The sequence below is a fragment of the Pectinophora gossypiella genome, chromosome 1 (genome assembly GCF_024362695.1).
Source record: "Pectinophora gossypiella chromosome 1, ilPecGoss1.1, whole genome shotgun sequence".
NCBI classification, from domain to species: domain Eukaryota; kingdom Metazoa; phylum Arthropoda; class Insecta; order Lepidoptera; family Gelechiidae; genus Pectinophora; species Pectinophora gossypiella.
Window position 1 is genome coordinate 17,360,199 of NC_065404.1, and position 19,761 is coordinate 17,379,959.

Below are 19,761 nucleotides of genomic sequence, written 5' to 3' on the forward strand. Positions count from 1 at the left end.
TTCGCAAAAAAATATTTTTTTATTTACAATCTTCATAATTCATGCAATAAGGGGTTAACATTTACTTTATAAAATATTTATTTTATTAATGAGGGAGTTCCTATGCTACGTCCTTCAAAAACCGGATAAATGGTGCTGTAAAGATTTTTCATTGTTTAACCTTCTAATTCTAATGGATAACAGAGATAATGACGCATTTTATTACAACCAGGCATAATTACATCTTCCACCCAATATTATTCTAATCAAAAAAAGAGAAGTAATAAAGGTAGCAATATAATTCAATAAGTACAATTAATATATATAATCCAAATATCAAGCGACAATTATTTTATAATACTTATATGTGTCTTTTTGAATAATCTGAATATTCTATTTTGTTGATAAATGTGTACACTAAAGTTTACATGAAATCTTTTATGTGAAGGCAAAATACTATGTGAAACAGTATCCGTTCTACATAGTAGGTATTCTGAAAGAAAGAAAGAAACATTTATTATTTAGGACACCACAGACACGGATTACATATAATACATTATAATGACATCACATCAGAAGTCAACGCACACATGAAATATTTTCTATATAGAAACATGGAAAACGAACACAGAAACTTATACCTAAATTAAAATGTGACGTCATGTCGGCTTACCCATGTGTAACTTCTCTGCACGACAACACCAATTTTTGTCGGTGCAGAATTTGATTGTAGCTGCCGCTGCTACTGAATCTCGCTTAAGCATAGAATGAAAAATAATAGAACCGCAATTTTCCTTCATCTACTTTAAGGTCTTACTTTAGTTTTAAATGGTCAAAAACCGCTAAGAAGTAAAGAGGAGAGCGCGCATACGGTTTGACTTAGATGTTTCTAATTTTGTATGGAGTGTCCGAGCTGTAACCGAGGTGACGGTTTTAAAGCATTAAACATTCTTAATGGTCATAACATAAATAGTAACTTTTTATTGTAGACGTCCTCAACAACAAATAGCACAAGTAAAGTTAAAACTATAAGTACCAAAGGGACATAACTTATCAAAATAAATTTTATATTACGCTCACTAAGACATTTTCATGAAAACCCGGTCTAACATCCATAGGCCGCTTTAGCTAGCTAGTCCTACAAAGTCGTAATGGTAGTTTATCTGAGCTTAATTTGGCAACACCGCTCAGCTGTCCATAAAATGACATTTCTATTCTCAATTTCTGTTCTTTGAGCTCGTTGTTTGCGACGTTTGCTTCTAACGGGTACCGGATTGTTATCGAGTCATTATTTTTGCGCCACCAGTCGTGCAAGTGTCCGGTTAGTCTCCAGTGCAGTGTTTTGTGTCGCATTACCTAGAAATGTCGCGATTAGGGTCTTACGTTTTGTGTGTAGTGCTATGCAGCCTTGCAACTCTAGGTAAGCGATATTTTGCTATTGCATATTCTTTGTTTCTTTTATCGCGCTATGTCGAAACGGGGCGTTCTAGGCGCTTTGTTACCCGTCTACTCTTATTTATGCAACATGGGAAGTGATCTCTTCTAGATTTTCGTCTACCGTCAATAATTGAATACAATCCTCTTCGTTTTTAAGCCTATATTTCCTAACTCTACGAATGTATTAAGCAGCTGTCGCTCCCTTGCGTTTCAATAGGACCTATTAAGTCGAACATAATAGGAAGTCTGTCGATTATCAATATTGTCATGCTTTTATCCCAATGTATAAATACTACCTTCAATATATCATTTTAACATTTTAAATCGGTCACAGGTCAAGGTGACATCACGACGCAGAAGTCCGTGACTATCATCATTCCCAAAAATCGTTCGACAACCCTAGCACCAGCAACAACGGAGGTACCAATAACAAGTGAAAATCCAAATACAACATCAACAACGGAGAAACCTACAACAACGGAGAAACCTACAACAACGGAGAAACCTACAACAACGGAGAAACCTACAACAACGGAGAAACCTACAACAACGGAGAAACCTACAACAACAGAGAAACCAACAACAACAGAGAAACCAACAACAACTCCAGCCCCTCCGGCACCCACTCCCAAGCCCACTCCCCCTGGGCCTCTGCCACCACCGGAGCAGGGCACATGGTCTTACACGGAGAACAACATAACTTGCATCGTTGTTCAGTTTGCAGCTCAATTAAATGTCACATACACTAAGGTTGTGGATAACTGTGAGTATTCTATTCTATTTCTATTTCTATTCATTTTTATTAAGTACCTTTGATTCTTTATTGTTTGTTCTGCCATCATACTGCCACAAAAGCAGTTCTTACGAATTTTGCTTTTCGTCTCGTTACATCCTGCCACATAAGCACTTCCTGACTAACAGAGTAGTAGCAGCGTGGAACGGGCTGCCACAGGACGTGTTCTCCGCTTCTAGTGTCAACACCTTCAAAAACAAATTGGACAATTACCATAAAACAGAGGAAGGAAAACACAACAACTGAATAGTCGAATACAGGCACTTATCAGTGAAAATTGCCTGCCTGAGTTAATAATAATAATATTGTGTACTTTCTTCATTACGTGATACTAGCAGAATTGGGTCGTGTATACTAGGTGCAAGATAAATTATGAAACTCTGATTACCAAATATAGACAGATCTAAAACTAACAAAAAACATTTTCTTTTTTCTATTTAACTTAATTATGAATTTTAATAAAAAAAAACGTAATAATAAGTACGACATTTTATCACGTTTTTCTATGATGTCACTGTGTGCTTTCTCATAGAAATTTCATAGTAATTTCGTGTTTTGACGTTTAGTAAAAAGTAACTGATTTGACTAGTTAAAAACTAGCCTATTGTAATCACATAGGTACAAAATCCATGTTGTGCCGATGTTTTTGGTCACTTAGAGTGTTATTTAACAGTCTCCGTGGTCTAGTGGTTAGAGGGTTAGGCTCACGATCTGGAGGTCCGGGTTCGATTCCCGATGGGGACATTGTCGAAATCACTTTGTGAGACTGTCCTTTGTTTGGTAAGGACTTTTCAGGCTTGAATCACCTGATTGTCCGAAAAAGTAAGATGATTCCGTGCTTCGGAGGGCACGTTAAGCCGTTGGTCCCGGCTATTAGCCGTAAAAACACCTCCACCAACCCGCATTGTAGCAGCGTGGTGGAGTATGCTCCATACCCCCTCCGGTTGATTGAGGGGAGGCCTGTGCCCAGCAGTGGGACGTATATAGGCTGTTGATGATGATGATGAGAGTGTTATTATCTATATAACCACCTTGACAACCGTAACGACGCCTCGCCCCGGACAATCATACAAACAACCTCTTTTTACACAGACGTCACTCACTGACGTATCATACACGCGCATCTGTGTGTGTGACGTCTGACCTGACACCATAGGATTCAAGTCTAAACTATGTTCGAGGGTTGGTGAGGTAATCCTAGCTCAGATGCTGGTGTAGAGCAGAGAGTTGCCGTTCTATACTTAGTATTATTCTTTATTCTATGACTTATCCCATAATGAGTACCTAATTATTCCATCTATTTGTTATATGAGGTCAATGGTGCTAATTCCTGTAAACACCATCTAATTTTATTTTAAGTTATACCTGTCATTTTCTTATCCGCCGAAAAGGAAAGGGACGGTTAATCGACAAGCATAAAATTTATGGAACACACGTCAATTTTAAGCACAAATCTAAATCAACCGTCTAAAAATTTTACATCAGTCAATAACCCGACACAGTTAAGTAGACAGCACGCCAAACAGATTGCATACCAGCGACGTACCTGTTTAATTCGCCCGGGTTATTCATTCATTTACTCATTCTTCCTAAAATTAAGAGCTGTGAATCATCCGTCCCTTTCCTTTTCGACGGATATGAAAATGACGGATATAACTTAAAATAAAATTAGGCGGTGTCTGCAGGAATCGGGGCCTATATTTCACTAGGCCACCTTGCCTATTATAATATTAGGAAAACAAAAGAAATTGTAGAATAGAACAATAATGTACATACTTAAGTGACTGTGAATTTTCCATGACATTCCCAAAGAGCGTTGACTTGATTTTTTTGTTTCACATTGAATGTTTGTGAAAAACAAGCAATTTCACGGTGTATTAGTATGGCGTTTTCAAGTGATTAGCATTATTTGCGAAGTATACTTTGAGTACTACTAGGCTATGTAAATGTAAATATGTTTTTAACGGCCGTGGTCCAGTTGTTGACGTCCTGGTTTTGAATCCCGCTGGGTATACATCCACATATATTCTGTGGTATACCACAGAATTCATTTTGTGAGCTCTGCTCTGTTTAGGACATTTCGAGCTGATCTCCCGATTGTGTGAAGCTTCGTAAGGGTCAAACCGTTGGTCCCGGTTACTACTACGCGTGTTTGCGTGATGTAAGTACGTAGTCGTTACATGAGCCATGTCAGGGGCCTTTGGCTGCTCAATAGTAACCCTGACAGCAGGGTTAATGAGGTTGGTACTCCACCTCACAACCCACACGATAGAAGAAGAACAGGTTAGGTTGGGTTTTACAGGGTAAAAACCCTTTATCTTTATATTCCTGTTCCTGTTCATATATGCATCTAGGTATAGGTACCTATAGACTCTATAGGTACCTATACCTATCTCTATAGTATAGAGAATACGATTATTCCATTCAGTCTTTTGCAGTAATAATATACAGGCCATTATTATCACTTAGTTAAACCAGATACCAGGACGGCATAAATGGAAAATGGTCGCATGCAACGCCCCTACGTTGATAAACTACAATAGACTTGTTCGTTGTTCACATACAGTGCTGTGTTATACTGTTATCAGTGTCCGATATAATTGATTATATAAAGTGCTATATAATTAGGTATAGTTGTCGATTATTTAGCTAAAATATTTATATCGTTTTGGCGGTCAAACTCTCGATTTGATTGCGGAAATATCGTTGGATTTATTTTGAAATATGATTGGGTTTTTGTGTGATATTTTCCTTTAAATGAGTCGTTGATAGATCGCAGTAAATATTGAAAGCTAGATCTTTAGGTATTTGTTTAAAATACTCTCGCCTGTAGTCTCTATCGGGTTGGACAGATAAGTCGTCAGTACACAAGTAGGGTCTTTTGTTGTTTTGGACTGCGATGCGATTCGCGAATCTGCCATGTCAGAGACTTTTGGCCAGTAAATAGTGACACCAGTAGCCACAGAGGTTGGTCGTCCATCTCACAGCCTACACGAGAGGTACTCTCTGTCTTAGAGAGGTACTGTGATGGGTGTGAGACGTGTATGTACAGTCATGAGCAATATCATGTACCCACTAAAGAACCCTGTCGCACTATCATATTTGACGTTTAATGAAACTTGCGGTTTAATTTGTCAAAGAAGTTAATGTGACATAGTGTCAAAGTGTATACATATTAGTACTCGTGACCGTACGCCTAGAATTAAATAAATAAAAAAAAAACAAAATTAAAAATACAAATTCGAATAATTGTATTCTTCATGTGCGAACGTAATTATCAAAGATTTTGTTGAGGATCAATATTACAATTATTTTTTTTCTATTTAAATTAATCTTACAAATATATTAATTTAATGATAAACAATATTACTATCCTGCACGAAAAAAAAAAAAAACGATTATTTAATGTCCATATGCACATACGTATAAACTCACGCCTATTTCCCACCGGGGTAAGCAGAGACTATGGAATTCCATTTGCTTCGATCCTGACATATTCTCTTGCTTCTTCCACATTCATCAATCGTTTCATACACGCACGCCGGCTCAGAGGCGATCTTACTGAACCTTTTCTAAAGACATTTCCAATTTGGTCAATGGTCCTTCTAGGTCTTCCTCTGCCAGCCTTACCACCAACCTTCACCCATATGTATATGTACATACGTCATAGTTCGCCACCTCGTGTCACTCCCGGCGTTTGCGCCGCTTTGGGTTTCCACGTTGGATAGCGATAGACAAACGTTAATTCAAATAATACAATTAATTTATAAACAAATTGACAGAAAAATACCAAGTTGGTGGCGGCTGCAAGTCGTCTTCTAATGACTTACGCATCTGTCCACCCCAATAGAGATTACTGGCGTGTTGTTTGTCTAAGTTTGAACCAACCTTTGACGTTGTGACTCACTACCGCATGTGACACCTATGCAGTCTAGTAGATTCTATGCTAAGAACTTACTGCATAAGTTGAAGCCATTGAAATGACAAAAATGCGCAAGCGTAGCGACATTGGATGTGGACTTCGGTTATCGGTTTTTTCCATCATCTTTCCATCCCCTTAGGGGTTCTTCTATCGTGTGGGTTATGAGGTGGATTAACCTCATCAACCCTGGTGTCCGGGTTATTATCGAGCCGCCAAAGGCAACAGACATGGCTCATGTAACAACTAGGTACGTACACGAGCATTAATATGTATACACTTTGGTACCATGTCACATTAACTTTTTTGACAAATTGAACTGTAAGTCTCACTAAATGTCAAATATGTTAGTGCGACAGAGTCCTAAAGTGGGTACATTATATTGCTCATGACTGTACGTACATAAGTAAGTAGTAACTGAGACCAACGGCTTAACGTATCACCAAGACAATCGGGTAACAAAACTAGGGCTCTCAAAGCCGTTTTGGTATAGGTATGTCCCCAACAGGATTCGAACCCGGGACTTTCGGATCGTGAGGCGAACGCTCAACTTTAGGATGGTTTTAGGGATAAAACTGTAACAATTGCTCAGTCAGTCAGTAACAATAATTACTTATAAAAATCCTGTGATTTCTTTTTAATCAGCATTCGATTTACTTTAGATAAGCGTACCCCAAAATAAACCTGATAAACGCAAAGGAACGGCTCTTATAACAGGTTTTCTTGAAATAAGTTTGGCGTTCTCAATTTCCTCTTTTTTGTTCCTACCTACTCAGTTTTTTCTCAATAAGGAAAATAAACATTGAAAGATATTTATAACGAATAGTTACGTTAGAATTCTATTGTCACTTGAGAACTTGTTAAGTAACAGATGAAAGAAGGTACCTTTCTAGAAATTGTATAATATTCCTTTTGCTAACTAGAAGTTTGTAATGTTAAAGGAAGGCCTACGATCTTCCTGGTCCAGCGTTTGAGTGTGAGGCTCATGATCCGGAGGTCTTGGGTTCGATTCCTGGCAGGAGACGTCTAACAAAAAAACACTTGGGGAGACTGTCCCAGGTTTGGTCAGGACATCATCATCATCAGTTTAAGAGCCACGCTCTTGTCGGTGTAGCATTTTCCATTCCAGTCTATCAAAGGCCAATTCCTTGACTTCCCTATAAGACACGACGTTAACCTTTAATCTGAAAGACCAAGAAGAGCTTACATGGAACAGATTAAAGAAAAGGTCAGGACATGCAGGCTAAAATCATTTGATTGTCCAAAAAATAAATGATTCCCTGCTTCGGAGGGGTTCGGCTACGTTTTTTTGCTGTCAGTCATGGATTTATCCTGAAGATTTGTCAGGTCCGGTGTTTTTACAGAAGCGACTGCCTGTCTGACCTCCCAACCCGAAAGGAAAACCAACACAATGCAGGTTAGGTTATGTTAGAACATTGGGTTTCCTCACGATGTTTCCCTTCACCGCACCTGGGTTCAGCTGCTTGAGCCTCTTCAGGACCCCGATATCGACCCGGCCGGCGTGGTCGACGATTTCCCTCATTCAGCGCTTATCGCTATCGACCCACTAGGGTCGATTAATTCTTTCAAATATTTTTCCTCTCAGACGACGCCCTGAGCCGAGATTCGCGCCCAACTGGGCACCCTCAGGCCTGTTGTCTCAAACGTTGTACCGGGTGAGAGCCTTCAGCGCTCCCCATTTGTCCGGCCAAGTAGTTAATGCCATCTGCGGCAAATCTACAATAAGTCACGTCAAAAAAAAGCTGCTTGTCTATGTAATAGACAAGCTAGTTTCAATCCAGGTCAAAATTTATGGTCTAAACTATTACCCGGAATGAAATTCTTTGAAAGAAAACTCGGTGTTCGGTTAAATCACTATTGGTCCCATCTCTAATCGCTACCTACCATTTAGCGCATATTTTATCAAGTTGGCTATGTGTTTATTTAATTTATCGCTATCTGCCGGTGGCTGGGACGTGACAGATAGTACAACACTCAGTATTGAATGATTGTACACGTACCGTCTACCATGGTTGTATCATTAGATTTTTTATTGGAAAATGCTAGACAGTCATGAAGTTTGAAAACTGAAAAATTTACTTTTTTAGATCTTCATCCCCCTAGGGGGATAATGCTAGCATTATCCCGTTTTTTACAAGGTCCGCTTACCTTTTTTTTTTTTGTAACGAAGGGGAAATCCTCATGGATACCTCGCCACCCGGGGGAGCGACGAGGTTATGTCGGACTCCTACCGACTAAAACCCCTCCGATGGCCCTCTGCGGTGCATGTCGGGGAGCTCCGGGATCTCTGTCGAACGCACCGGTGCTCCCCTCGCACTTGCTTTCACTAAAGCGCGTCCCGGGGTAGGTCCCCACCCCTACGCCATCCCAGTTTTACGGCGATGCGAGGCCATATCGCATTGCCGTCCATCCCGGAGATCGTGTGTTGAGTGGTTCGGGCCCCCGCCCTTATCACTCACGATCCCCAGTGTCCCCTTTCAGTCGCCTCTTACGACAGGCAGGGGGTACCGCAGCCCTATTCTTGCGCCCGGAACTACAGGGCGGAAAGGTCCGCTTACCTAACCTGAAGATTCGCCAGGTCCGGTTTTTTTATCAGAAGGGACTGCCTGTCTGACCTTCCAACCCGCGAAGGGAAAACCAACACAGGTTAGGTCACATACCTCCGAAAATGCGTTTCTCGGAAATGTGGGTTTCCTCACGATGTTTTCCTTCACCGCCGCGCGTGATACTCATTTATGATTCAAACATGAATTCGAAAAACTTTTTTTAGATCTTAGTGACAAATGAAGTCATATTTGCACTGAAAATAGTTTTAGCGGGATGAGAGGTTCGTTATGTACAAATTGACGATTTAAAGTGTAAATATGTTACCTACTGAATAAAGAAATTTTTGACTGCTGTTTATGTTTATGTATGTATGAGGAGATTTAGAATTTGTGCCCGGTAAATGGCCTGCTCCCTATGACATGAGACTTACGTAAACATAGCTGGCGAGGAGTAGGTGTTTTGATCTTTGCCTACCCCTTCGGGGATATAGGCGTGAAACTATGTCAAGTTGTTATAGTAGACGCACATTTTTTTTTGACGTGACTTGTTATAAATAAAAAAAAAATATTACGGGTAACTTAGACCCACAAAAAAAATTAAAGAAAAAAAAATAGTAAATAAATGGGGAGCGCTGAGGGCTCTCACCCGGTAGTACAAGCACAGAATTCATATAGTACAAATATTGTATTCTGCTGAATTGGATAGTTTCCTAGGTCAAAGAAATACTGATTACTAAATAAAGACAGATCTAGTAAAGATGACAAAAAAGTTTTCTTTTTTCTATTTAACTTATAAAAAGAAAAATTTAATAATAAGTGCGACATTTTATCACGATTTGACTATGACGTCACAGGTTGCTTTTTCATACAAATCCCGTAGTCATTTCGTGTTTGACGTTTAGTAAAAAGTAACTGGGGGTGTTAAAATGGCCACATCGAAGCAATTCATCTAAGAAAGCAATATTGCTATTTGACATTTGTTTGCATTGCGCACTTACTGTTATATGGGCAAATGTCAAATTGCAATATTGTTTTCTTAGACGAATTGCTTCGAAGTGGCCAATTTAACCCCCCTGATTTGACAAGTTGGAAACAAGCCTACTGTAGCTGTCCACCCCGATAGTGATTGCAGGCGTGGGTTGAGTCTGTCTGTGACTGTCTCGTTTTTGTTTATGTATCTTATTATCAGAATATGAGATACACTGGATATAAAAAACAATAACTTTAAACAACAATATGCTATACATTGGCTATCAATGAGTCATGTTGTGAGTCAAGCGAGTTTTGCGCACGCGAAATGCGGCTAAAGTGACACACACTTTCCGATGCTACAGTTTATTGGTATTTCTATCGTGTGGATTGTGAACTTGTGAGGTGGATTACCAACCTCATCAACCCTGGCGTCAGGTTACTGGTACACCACAACACAACACCTATATCACTGAAAGGGTTTAGTTATCTACCTAAACGATTACGTTGTCTTAAATGTGGTACATATAGGTTTGAAATAAAATTCAGCAAGATACACACACCACACACACACACTTCACCATTGTCAGGCACGCAAAAATTTAAAATTTCAAGAAGGCACAATATATCATCATCGTCAGCCGTACGACGCCCACTGCTGGGCATAGGCCTCCCCCAAGGATCTCAACAACATATAGGTAAAACATTATAAGTTCCAATTCAAAATTTATTTAAGTTATCATTATATCATTATTGCAATATCCGCAGACACACACACACACACGCACGCACGCACGCGCGCACACACACCACACCCTGAACATAACCCTGACACCAGGTAGGGAACAGCGCCTTAAAGTGACACACGCGTCAATGCTACAGTTATACCCCCGCCGGCGTGGTCGACGATTTCCCTCATTCAGCACTTATCGCTATCTAGGGTCGATTAATTCTTTTAAGTATTCTTCCTCTCAGACGACGCCCTGCGCCGAGGTTCGCGCCCATCAGGGCACCCTCAGGCCTGTTGTCTTAAATTTTGTAAGTGAGAGCCCTCAGCACTCCCTTCGGCAAATCTACAATAAGTCACATCAAAAAAAAAACAACAACAAAAAGCTACAGTGGTACTGAAACCAATTTGTGTGTTGGGTAGGGAATGAGAAAGTTGACTGAGTCAGAGGTTAAATGTGTTATGAGGACATGTGTTATTTACTTGTTAACATTATTTACCGTTTAGCCACTGATTTGAGAACTTACGTTGCGTACTGCTGGATAAATGTAAATACATGTTAAATGAAACGGTTTTAATTTATAAGAAATCAGAAATCAGAATCATTCATTCAACATTCAACGTAATTATCATGGATAAACTTGTTGAAGGTCAATGTAACATTTTTGAATTTACGTCATTTCGCAAGGTGTTATGGCTGAGGAGAAGAAATGACAAGAAACTGCAACAGCAACACATCTTTTAAATCAATGAGGGTACATTACAAGTTATTTAATAACTAGAGGAACACATTCAATACCAGACATTTTTTATCATTTAGGTAATCATTAATCTTATAATAAGCTTTTTTACATAAAGTAAGCTTCACGTGAGCTTTAAATTTATTTTCTGACATTTAAAATATTATCTGGTATACTAAATTTGTTCACACTTACTAATAACTTATAAGTAACTTTTATTCAGAAACAATAATAATAAAAAAAAAACAGAATGTAAATCCACCACAGGCTTCGTCAGTACCAACATTCATATTAAAAAAATAAAATAAGGGAAAGCATATTCAATTCATACATAATAAAATCCGCACAAGCTTCGTCAAAATACAAAAACAAAACCACAATTGGCTTCGTCCAAAACTACCTACTCCGCTACCGCTTCCTACTACTACTTCTGGTATACTTATATTTGTTTCCATTTCAAGATATGGCATTAACGTTTTGTTCGGATTAATCTAGAATGCCGAATAGGGTACGTGACTGATTTTGTACCTACATGATTACAAATAATCAGGGATTCGTTGTCTGTCTCACCTAACGCGGGAACATTCCCTGAAACGGCACATTACCATCACGCCATCTCTTTCTACCCACAAAAAACGCTATCTCCCCCACACAATTCCGTATAACAACACCCAATATGCATAGTTCAAATTGTACATTTTATCATTTGAGAAGTGACTTTACGACTTTTCCATTGTTGCGTTATTACATAACAAAAAACGCATTCAATTGCCCAGACCGTTGGATACTTTGTGTTACAAAGATGAATACAAATAGCCCGAACAATAAATAAAAATATATCTTTTTTAACATTTAAGCTCACGATCCGGAGGTCCCGGGTTCAAATCCAGGTGGGGACGTTTCACAAAAGATCACTTTGTGATCCCTAGTTTTATTAGGACATTACGGGCTGATCACCTAATCGTCCGAAAGTAAGATGATCCGTGCTTCGGAAGGCACGTTAAGCCGTTGCACGTTGGTCCCGGCTACTATTTACCAATGTAAGTAGTCGTCACTTGAGCCATGTCATGGGCTTTTGGCTGCTCAATAATAACCCTGACACCAGGGTTGATGGGGTTGATAATCCACCTTACAACACACATTATAGAAGAAGAGAAGAACAACATTTAATGGACATCCGGGGGGTTAAAAAGGCCACATCGAAACAATTTATCTAATAAAAAGCAATATTCTTATTTGACGTTTGTTTGCATTGCGCACTTGCTTTTATATGCGCAAATGTCATATTGCAATATTGCTGAAATGAATTGGTTCGATATGGCCTTTTTAACCCACCTGTTTACTTCAAAGTGTACCTTTTGTACCTTTTGGGAAATCGAATCTCCATCACAGAATAAAGAATAATGCTACCTTTAGAACGGGGACACTCCGCCCCGCACCAGTTGGTATCGTCGCCGATTTAGATTTACCTCACCCCCGCTGGAATAGAATAGAATATTGCAATCTGTAGTATCCTAACCAAACTAGGGATCACAGAGTGATTTCTGTGATATGTCCCCACCGGGATTCGAACCCGGGACCTCAGGATCGCGAGCCGAACGCTCAACCACTGAACTATAGAGGCCGGCGCCTTAAATGATTCTTTATAATTACCACATAAGGGCTTCAATACCGGGTATGACTGCACTTATGGTTTAGCACGGGGATTACATTACAATTATAAGTTATGGCTGTCTGTTACATAACATTCTAGAATATTGATTCCAGTGCTCGTACGGTCGTTAAGAGAGAGTTCTGGATCTCATCCAGAGCTCTGGGACGCAAGGTCAAGGCAACAGTTTAAGTTGGCACTAGACGGATTTACTTTAGAGATGCACCGTCTAGTAGCCGACTAGTCGGGAAAGCCAAATAGTCGAATTTGAATTTGGAACTGACCGGTTAGTCGGCCTTAGAAACCAATGATTACCAGGCTATGTTCCCACAAAAAAAAAATAACAAAAAAAACCTACTTCAAACGCAAAACTAAAAAGCAATTTTTGAAAATTCCCCTCGATTTCTCTGGTTTGCCATCATCAGACCCTGACTTCCTTGACATGGGACCACATTGGGTATATCTCCTTTCGAACAAAAAAAGAATTATCAAAATCGGTTCATATACGACGAAGTTATGCCCGAACAAAAAAAAAATATACGGTCGAATTGAGAAGCTCCTCGTTTTTTGAAGTCGGTAAAATATAGATGGCGCTGTTCATATCTAACGTAACAATTACCCGTCCCTTTCCTTTTCGGCGGATAAGAAAATGACAGGTATAACTTAAAGTAAAATTAGGAGATGTCTGCAGGAATCGGGGCCAACGTTGGTATCTATAAATTTTCTTCTCATCTGTCTACTTACAATATCATTATGTCTGTTGATAAGAAGGGTCGCAGGTTCGGATGTAAACATATGTTTCATAAGTACATAATGTTCGCTGATAGAGTAGAGTATATGGAGAGAGGTCGGCATTTTGCGAAAAGAATGATAAAAAAGAGTTATTTAAAATGTTATAATCAGTGATCGGAATAGGTAGTGTTATTTGGGGTCAATAACCCTGAATGTTATGGTTAATATGGATATGACCAGGAGATTTTTGAGATTGCGAGATTCCATTGTTTTTTTTTTTTTTGCCAAGCCTCCTAACACAGACTTTCCCAGTTTAAAGGGGGGCTTGGGTCAACTAGCATTTAAAAGAAAATATTGTCTAAAACGAATAAAGATTTTTTTTTACCGACTTCAAAAAAGGAGGAGGTTCTCAATTCGACCGTATATTTTTTTTTTTTTTTTTTTTATGTTTGTTCGGGCATATCTTCGTCGTATATGAACCGATTTTGATAATTCTTTTTTTGTTTGAAAGAAGATATACCCAAGGGGGTCCCATGTCAAGGAAGTCAGGATCTGATGATGGAAGACCAGAGAAATCGAGGGGAATTTTCAAAAATCGTAGGAGCGACTAGTGCGTTTGTAAAGTCATATTGATCGGATCGATCTTTAGGCTTCGGGAAAACTTCCCGACCTTCGAAAACTGGTCAGCATCAGGGAGATACCCTATGGCCTGGCAAAACTATACAACCTGGAGCAATTTTTCTTTCACGAAACGTATTTAAATCTTGATCAAATTCAATCGCCGGTGCAAAAAAACAAAATGGCGGAAAAAAAAGATGGCCGCCATACAAAATTTTGTCGATTTTGGAAGAAGCCCGTTTGGGTAAAAATAATGTATGGGGCGCTTACTCAAAACGTCATGTAGAGTACGGAAATACTTTCTGGTCACCAAAAACTGCTCCGCATCAGAGAGATACTCTACGGCCTGGCAAAACTATCGCACGTGAACCAATATTTCTTTCAGAGCACTTATTTAAATCTTGGTCAAATTCCATAGCGCGTAAAAAAAAACAAAATGGCGGAAAAACAAGATGGCCGCCATACACAATTTTGTTTTTTCAGAAAATGTCTCGGGATATAAAATATATATCGGGGTTGTGATCGGATCGTCATGTTAAGTATGGAAATACTTCCCGATTTTCGAAAACTGCTCCGCATCAGGGTGACACCCTACGGCCTGGCGAAACTATCACACCTGAACCAATTTTTCTTTCACGAAACCTATTTAAATCTTGGTCGAATTTAATGGCCGGTGAAAAAAATACAAAATGGCGAAAAAACAAGATGGCCGCCATACAAAATTTTGTTTTTCCAGAAAATGTCTTGGGGGTAAAAATGATGTATAGGGGTGTGATCGGAACGTCATCTTTGAAAACTGCTCCCAATCAGGGAGACATCCTACGGTCTGGCAAACCTATTGCACCTGGATTTTGTTTGTTTCCACGACACCCATTTAAATCTTGGTCAAATTCTGTCGCCGGTGAAAAAAACAAAATGGCGGAAAAACAAGATGGCCGCCATACGAAGAGGGACAGTTTCGAATAAACAGGACACCGAATAAACGAACCACGCGAAATCTACTGTATCTATATGTATGCGTGAGTGTGTATGATAGCAGCTTCCACTGACAACCAAATGTGTGAATGTACACATACACATGTGTCTGTGTGTGTGCGCGCGCGCGCGCGCGCGTGTGTGTGTGTGTGTGTGTGTGTGTGTGCGTGTGTCTGTGTGTGTGCGTGTATCTGTGTGTGTGCGTGTGTACGTGCGCGTGTGCTCGTGTGCGTTAGCGCGTGTGTGAGTGTGTGTGTGTAAACATGTTCATCAATAATAATTGTGATCACTACTAATAATATATTATATTATTATATATGAATATAAATCAGAAAATCTGTCTGTCTGCATCCTTGCTCGGTCTAACCATCACTTAAAATCGTAAAATAAAATAAAATTTTTAACAAAAAAAAACCGACTTCAAACGCAAAACTAAAAAGCAATAAATAAATTTACTTCGCACAAAGTAATTAGTACGTATTTTCAATTAGTTAATTAATTTATAATTCTGAAGTCGGTGCCAAGTAAATGCTACAACAACCCTACTACAATATCAAATTACTATGTACACACAATATTGTTTAATACCTATATCAAAGCAATTACAAAACAATGTCAAACAAAAAATTACAAAACAATCAGTATTGAAAAATATATGAATCGGTACTTCGTTGTAGCATTTCCTTGGCACCGGCTTCAGAATTATAAATTAATTAACTAATTGAAAATACGTACTAATTACTTTGTGCGAAGTAAATTTATTTATTGCTTTTTAGTTTTGCGTTTGAAGTCGGTTTTTTTTTGTTAAAAATTTTATTTTTTCTTGTCTTGTCCTTGTAAACGGTTTCAGATATCATAAGTACAGTCCTACTGATATGATAAATGTGAAACTTGGTTGGTCCAGACTACTAGCAGAAGCTCACGATCCGGAGGTCCCGGGTTTAAATCCAGGTGGGGACATATCACAAAAAATCACTTTGTGATTCCTACTTTGGTTAGGACATTACAGGCTGATCACCTGATCGTCCGAAAGTAAGATGATCCGTGTTTCGGAAGGCGCGTTAAGCAGTTGGTCCCAGTTACTACTGATGTAAGTAAGTAGTCGTTACATGAACCATGTCAGGGGCCTTTGGCGGCTCAATAATAACCCTGACAGCAGGCTGTAATCGACCTCACAACCCACACGATAGAAGAAGATAGACCTTCTTCTTATCAGAGGTTATTAACCTCACATGTTTTAATCTCGAAATCAATTTGCTTAGAACGGGTTTAGATAAGGATATTAAGCTAAAATCTTCGGTTGTAATTTTCAATACTTCACAGAGAATTTACATAATAAATGTAGGTAATTGGATACAGAATGAAATTACGTTTGAGGAAATCTATTTTGAATTCAGTAAACAATAGTATTGCTAATGAATGGTAGATTATCCAATGCTCCACGACGTCTCGACCCCTCAGCGCTCCCCATTTGTCTGGCCAAGTAGTTAATGCCATCCGAGGCAAACTAGCAATAAGTCACGTCAAATTAAAAGGTAAATTTGTAGCCGGGACTGACTTCTTCTATCGTATGGGTTGTGAGGTGAATTACCAACCCCATCAACCCTGGTGTCAGGGTTATTACTGAGCCGCCATAGGTCCCTGACATGGCTCATCTAACGACTACTAACTTGCGAAAAGACATAAATTCAAAAATGTTACATTGACCTTTAACAAGTTAATCTATGAATAAATGATTCTGATTACTGTAGTATCCTGATACAGTCAGACAGTCAGATACTGTATCCAGTACCAGTATAAATCCAGAGCTATCGTCAGTGACTCGTATTGTCGGTATAATAAACTACTTGTAAATGAATTGATTGCACCGCGTTGCATGCGGCCCTCGAGCCAACCAGACCCGTCGCCGCTGTCTCATGTCAAGGTTATGTTAAAAGCCACTACTAGGGGTTAAGCGGAAGCGATAGCGGTGAATCAAGTCAACGGTTTTTACCGTGACCGCACAACAAGTCATCGTATTTTATTTACTTCACCTTTGGGTCTTACTTTAGTCAGACTCCGGACACTTCATACAAACACCTCGTTTTACACAGACACTACACATTTTCTGCACTGCTTTGGGGCGACAATGCGGATCCGGTAGCGCCTGGGATGTCAAAGCAGCCCTATTCAGGGAGGTTCTGCTTTTTTTCTTTTTTCTGCTTTTTTTCTTTTTTCGCTGCTTTCGTCCAACAAATGCTCGTCCCCACTTGAATGGTGGTAGTAACCGCGGCTGCCATTGCATTACTTAAATCGTGGTCGATAACAGTGCTTCGGGCGCATCAGCGTCGTGCCGACTAGGAGTCGAAGTGGTCGCTATGGCCGAAATCGATCGGAGATCATCATCATCACACATTGACATTATCGTACACGCGCATCTGTGTGTGTGACGTCTGATTCAAGTCTATAAACTATGTTCGAGGGAGGAGGTGAGGTAAACCTAACCCAGACGCTGGTGGGGAGCGAAGAGTTGCCGTTCTATATAATAAAGCTATATATATTATAATATATAATTATTCCTTATTCTATGCTTTAGTCTAAAAACCGCTGAGGAGTAAGGGGAAGCACGGACTGTCTATCTCGGGAAGAATGAAATTTTTGTATGCATTGTCCGGGGTGTGTTTATGCTAATGGTTGTGGTATGAACATATATGTCGCTGATGTCGCGAACTGGACGTATCTGCATTTTTTGCCATAACTGATTTGCCCCTTTTGCAATGGTCAATAAGACACAAATTACTTTAGCAATAAAATGCAGATACCCCGCACCAATCCGCTCTCGCTACCGCCTTTTCTATGCCCACAGTCTATCTAAACAATGAGAGTTTTTCGACAACTAGGTATTGTGGCGATTGTTCACTTGCATTACTGTTACCGTTTACTTTAAGCAATGAACTGTTTTGTACTCTTCAGGTTTTGAAATCATTGCCTCAGTTGGAATCGACAAGCCAATGTCTATGAATCATGCTAACTTACCTTTTATGGTTTGGTTTAGTAATTCTTCTTATCGTGTCGATGGCAAACTAAATAGCATCGGCCCAAAACTTGGCATCAAGTATGGCGCTATCTGCAGCGCTCGTTAGATCCTCCTGCGTGCAGGTTTTCGGGCACGCAGGATAGGATATAAGATGTTCCATCGTTTGGGGAACAGTGCCGCATTTGCACTTTAAATCCGAGCCATCCAAGAAACCCCACCTGAACAAATTGTCCTTATTTCGGCCCACCTGAGTCCTAAGTTTCATAGTTTAGTAATTAATCAGTCTAAGGTTGATCTTAGATGATGGAATGTAGGTTAAGTCGAATAAATATAGGTATATCGTCTTGTAGGCAATTTATAGACAACCACGTAAGCGCAATTTATAAAATCCTTCCCCATTCATTTCCATTTTTTCTGACCAAGTACTCGTAGTTAAAGTCATTTGCGGCAAATCAACAATTAGTTAGTTCAAAAGGTTTTTTGAAGAATCTCATCAGTATGATTTTTCAATAAGGCGCTTGCTTACTCATATTTTACTATAAGGTGAAATTTCGTAGTGTTAAGTAGGTAATTAGTTGGTCGTCTTGGCGGGGGCACTCCCGTGCCCCAAGATTTAATTTGAAAAGAAAAAACTGAATGAATTCTCCATTTTTTCAGCGACATCCCTCGCGAACGTCCTCCTCAACATCCCTGCGAATGCCACAGTCTCCGGCGGCAACTGCTCTGCCAACAGCAGCCAGCAGTGGCTGCAGCTGAGCTGGCCAGTCGCGGCCGCCGTCAACAACCTCACGCTGGTCTTCCTCAGGAACGAGACCACCAACAACTACGCGCTGCAGAACCTTAACGTCTCCCTGGACAAGGCGCTCTTCCCTAATGCTTGTGAGTATCTGCCGAACTTTTCTGGTCGGAAATTATGCGGCGTTATATCTAAACTTGACGATAGTTCATATATAGAGTTGATATTACCGTTCACTGTATTACCTATTTTTTTTAAATAGTCATCACCCCCTCTCGTTATCCCGTTTTTCACAGGGTCTGCTTACCTAGTCTGAAGATTTGACAGGCCTTGTTTTTACAGAAACGACTGCCTGTCTGATCTTCCAATCCAATGGGGAAAACCCAGCCCAATTATCTGGAATTTACTATGTACGTCGTGATCGGTGCGTACCGTTTAACGCGTGCATCACGGCTCGGAAGGTTCGAATTTACCTCAGTTCGATGTCGGGGCTCGGAATAGTCTGTAGACGACTTCCGTTCCTGGCACACCGTTCCACCGTTTTTTCGTTCACATTTCTCAGTTTTTTAACACTATGGTATGACTATGTGTAGCAATTATTTTTATATTAGTATTATGCAAAACATTCGGACAGATGTGTTAAGTATTTTATTTTTCTGAAAATGAATATATTTTTTGCTATTTTAGACAGTCTGGTAAACTGTAATATCAACTCTATATTATATACTATCATCAAGTATAAGTAAATGTGCCACCGAATTTCCGTTCTAGCTATTAACTACGTAATAAAAACAATGTCACTGATTAATTCACATAATTACCAATTGTCAATTCGCCTCGACTCGCTAATGTCAATTAATTATGAATAATTGACCTTGAGACTGTATTAATTGTTTGCTGAT

General features: G+C 39.6%; 1 protein-coding gene across 4 annotated transcripts in view; it reads left to right on the forward strand.

Annotated features, from left to right (window-relative positions):
- The first annotated feature begins 1,180 nt into the window (after positions 1 to 1,180).
- The window catches only part of LOC126370635 (lysosome-associated membrane glycoprotein 1-like), a 41,999-nt gene continuing 23,418 nt past the window's right edge, over positions 1,181 to 19,761 (forward strand). For 2 of the 4 annotated variants that reach the window (XR_007566907.1, XM_050015601.1), the window contains exons 1-3: positions 1,182 to 1,399; positions 1,751 to 2,179; positions 18,781 to 19,002. Coding sequence is in view for 3 of the 4 variants with exons in the window: in XM_050015601.1 (XP_049871558.1) it covers positions 1,342 to 1,399; positions 1,751 to 2,179; positions 18,781 to 19,002 (709 nt within the window). In the remaining variant the exon portion in view is untranslated. Of the gene's footprint in view, positions 1,400 to 1,750; positions 2,180 to 18,780; positions 19,003 to 19,761 lie in introns of all 4 variants that reach the window. The other 2 variants (XM_050015610.1, XM_050015619.1) reach the window with 2 other exon arrangements.